The 1,384-nt window shown below is 54.0% G+C and overlaps 1 protein-coding gene and 1 pseudogene across 1 annotated transcript; one reads left to right on the plus strand and one right to left on the minus strand.

Annotated features, from left to right (window-relative positions):
- Positions 1 to 527: 527 nt before the first annotated feature.
- LOC119367332 lies at positions 528 to 839 on the minus strand (annotated as a pseudogene).
- A 43-nt stretch (positions 840 to 882) lies between these two features.
- On the plus strand, positions 883 to 1,326 carry LOC119360629 (F-box protein GID2-like). Its single transcript, XM_037626181.1, has one exon. The coding sequence runs from the start codon at positions 883 to 885 to the stop codon at positions 1,324 to 1,326; it is 444 nt and encodes a 147-aa protein (XP_037482078.1).
- Positions 1,327 to 1,384: the final 58 nt, after the last annotated feature.

Raw genomic sequence — 1,384 nt, forward strand, 5'->3', positions numbered from 1 at the left:
GTCCTTGTACACCTTGTCCTGCCCTTGCACGGTGACAAATTAATTAATTAAGCAGGATCAAGTTCACCATCCAAAACAGTGGAAGGAAGGGGGTGGGTTAGAAACGGAGGAGTCACCTTCAGATACTCTTGTGCGGCTGCTACTCCTCTTCAGCAACCTTGGGTCACTTGGCACAAACAACAACCAGAGGAAGCAGGGATCAGTTCAGGAATTTCCTCGCAGTTATGTCAACCAAAAAAGATGGTTCCTCTGTTTTTGGAACAGAGATGGAAGTAACAACAAGTTGCAGGGCGCTTCTCTTTTGGATATGCAAAATTACTTTTGCTTGGAAGATGCATCATTTTGCGTTGTTAAGAACACGACAGACTATATTTGTTTTGGTCTTTCATACATTAAAAATTGCTTTTGTAAATTCTGCAGAGGACTCTACTGAACAGAAAATAACCGGGAAACATGACAAGTTCCCCCGAGGTGCATCGGTGCATGCATACCTATAGGTAGCCAGAGGTGAGGAGCCCCTCCGACACCTACTTAGTGATGACCCAGACGGTGTAGATGATGCCAGGGAGGTAGCCAAAGAAGGTGAGCAGCAAGCAGATTCAGAACTCGATCTGCAAAAGCATGTTCAGCACTAGCAGTCAGTTAACCCAACTCTCAACGGAATCATGCTCAGGAGAGAACCAACTGCAAATTTTAAACATGCAGCTAGCACGAGACCGGGATAAAGCTCGGGCAACTCACCCCACAAGAGAACTTGAAGAAGACCCCGAGCGGCGGCAGGATGATGTCGATGCAGTTGGCCATCCCCTCATCCGCCATCTTCCTTCTCTCTCTCCAAGTGTCCATCGGGATCTTGACAGTCGTGTGTACAGGTGCCCTGCCATGAAGTGCCTTTCCGATTCCTCGGCTAGTCGTGATCCCCGGGCCCCTCCTCTCGCTTCTGGCGGTGGCAGCTCCAGCGGGCCAGCCAAAAAGCTGCAACGAACCTCAAGCTCAAGCCAGGCTGAGGCATCCTCGTCCTCAGAGCCTCCACCACAGCAGTCAGGGGACACGAGAGAGTTGCTGGATCTGGGGGAGGACGTGATGTTCGAGGTGCTACAGTGGGCGGAGGCACGGACACTGGCCGCCACGGCGTGCGTGAGCCAGGGCTGGCGGGTCCTTGTGCAGGATGAGCGGCTGTGGGAGGCGCCGTGCGTGAGGGGGTGGACCGACCTCGGCTTCTCGGAACAGCTGCTCCGCACCATCGTGCTCTCGTTTGGCGGCTTCCGCCACCTGCATCGACATCATCCTGCCGCCATGGAAGAGGGGGTTTCCATGGGTGGATGAACGAGATGAGGAGGGAGGTCGGTCGGTGGTCGGGGTGGGGACGGGGGCATGGGCAGAC

The sequence above is a fragment of the Triticum dicoccoides genome, chromosome 2B, assembly GCF_002162155.2.
Source record: "Triticum dicoccoides isolate Atlit2015 ecotype Zavitan chromosome 2B, WEW_v2.0, whole genome shotgun sequence".
Lineage (NCBI taxonomy): Eukaryota > Viridiplantae > Streptophyta > Magnoliopsida > Poales > Poaceae > Triticum > Triticum dicoccoides.

Coding starts and splice junctions, on each gene's coding strand:
- LOC119360629 (XM_037626181.1), top strand. CDS start 883: ATGAAGTGCCTTTCCGATTCCTCGGCTAGTCGTGATCCCCGGGCCCCT.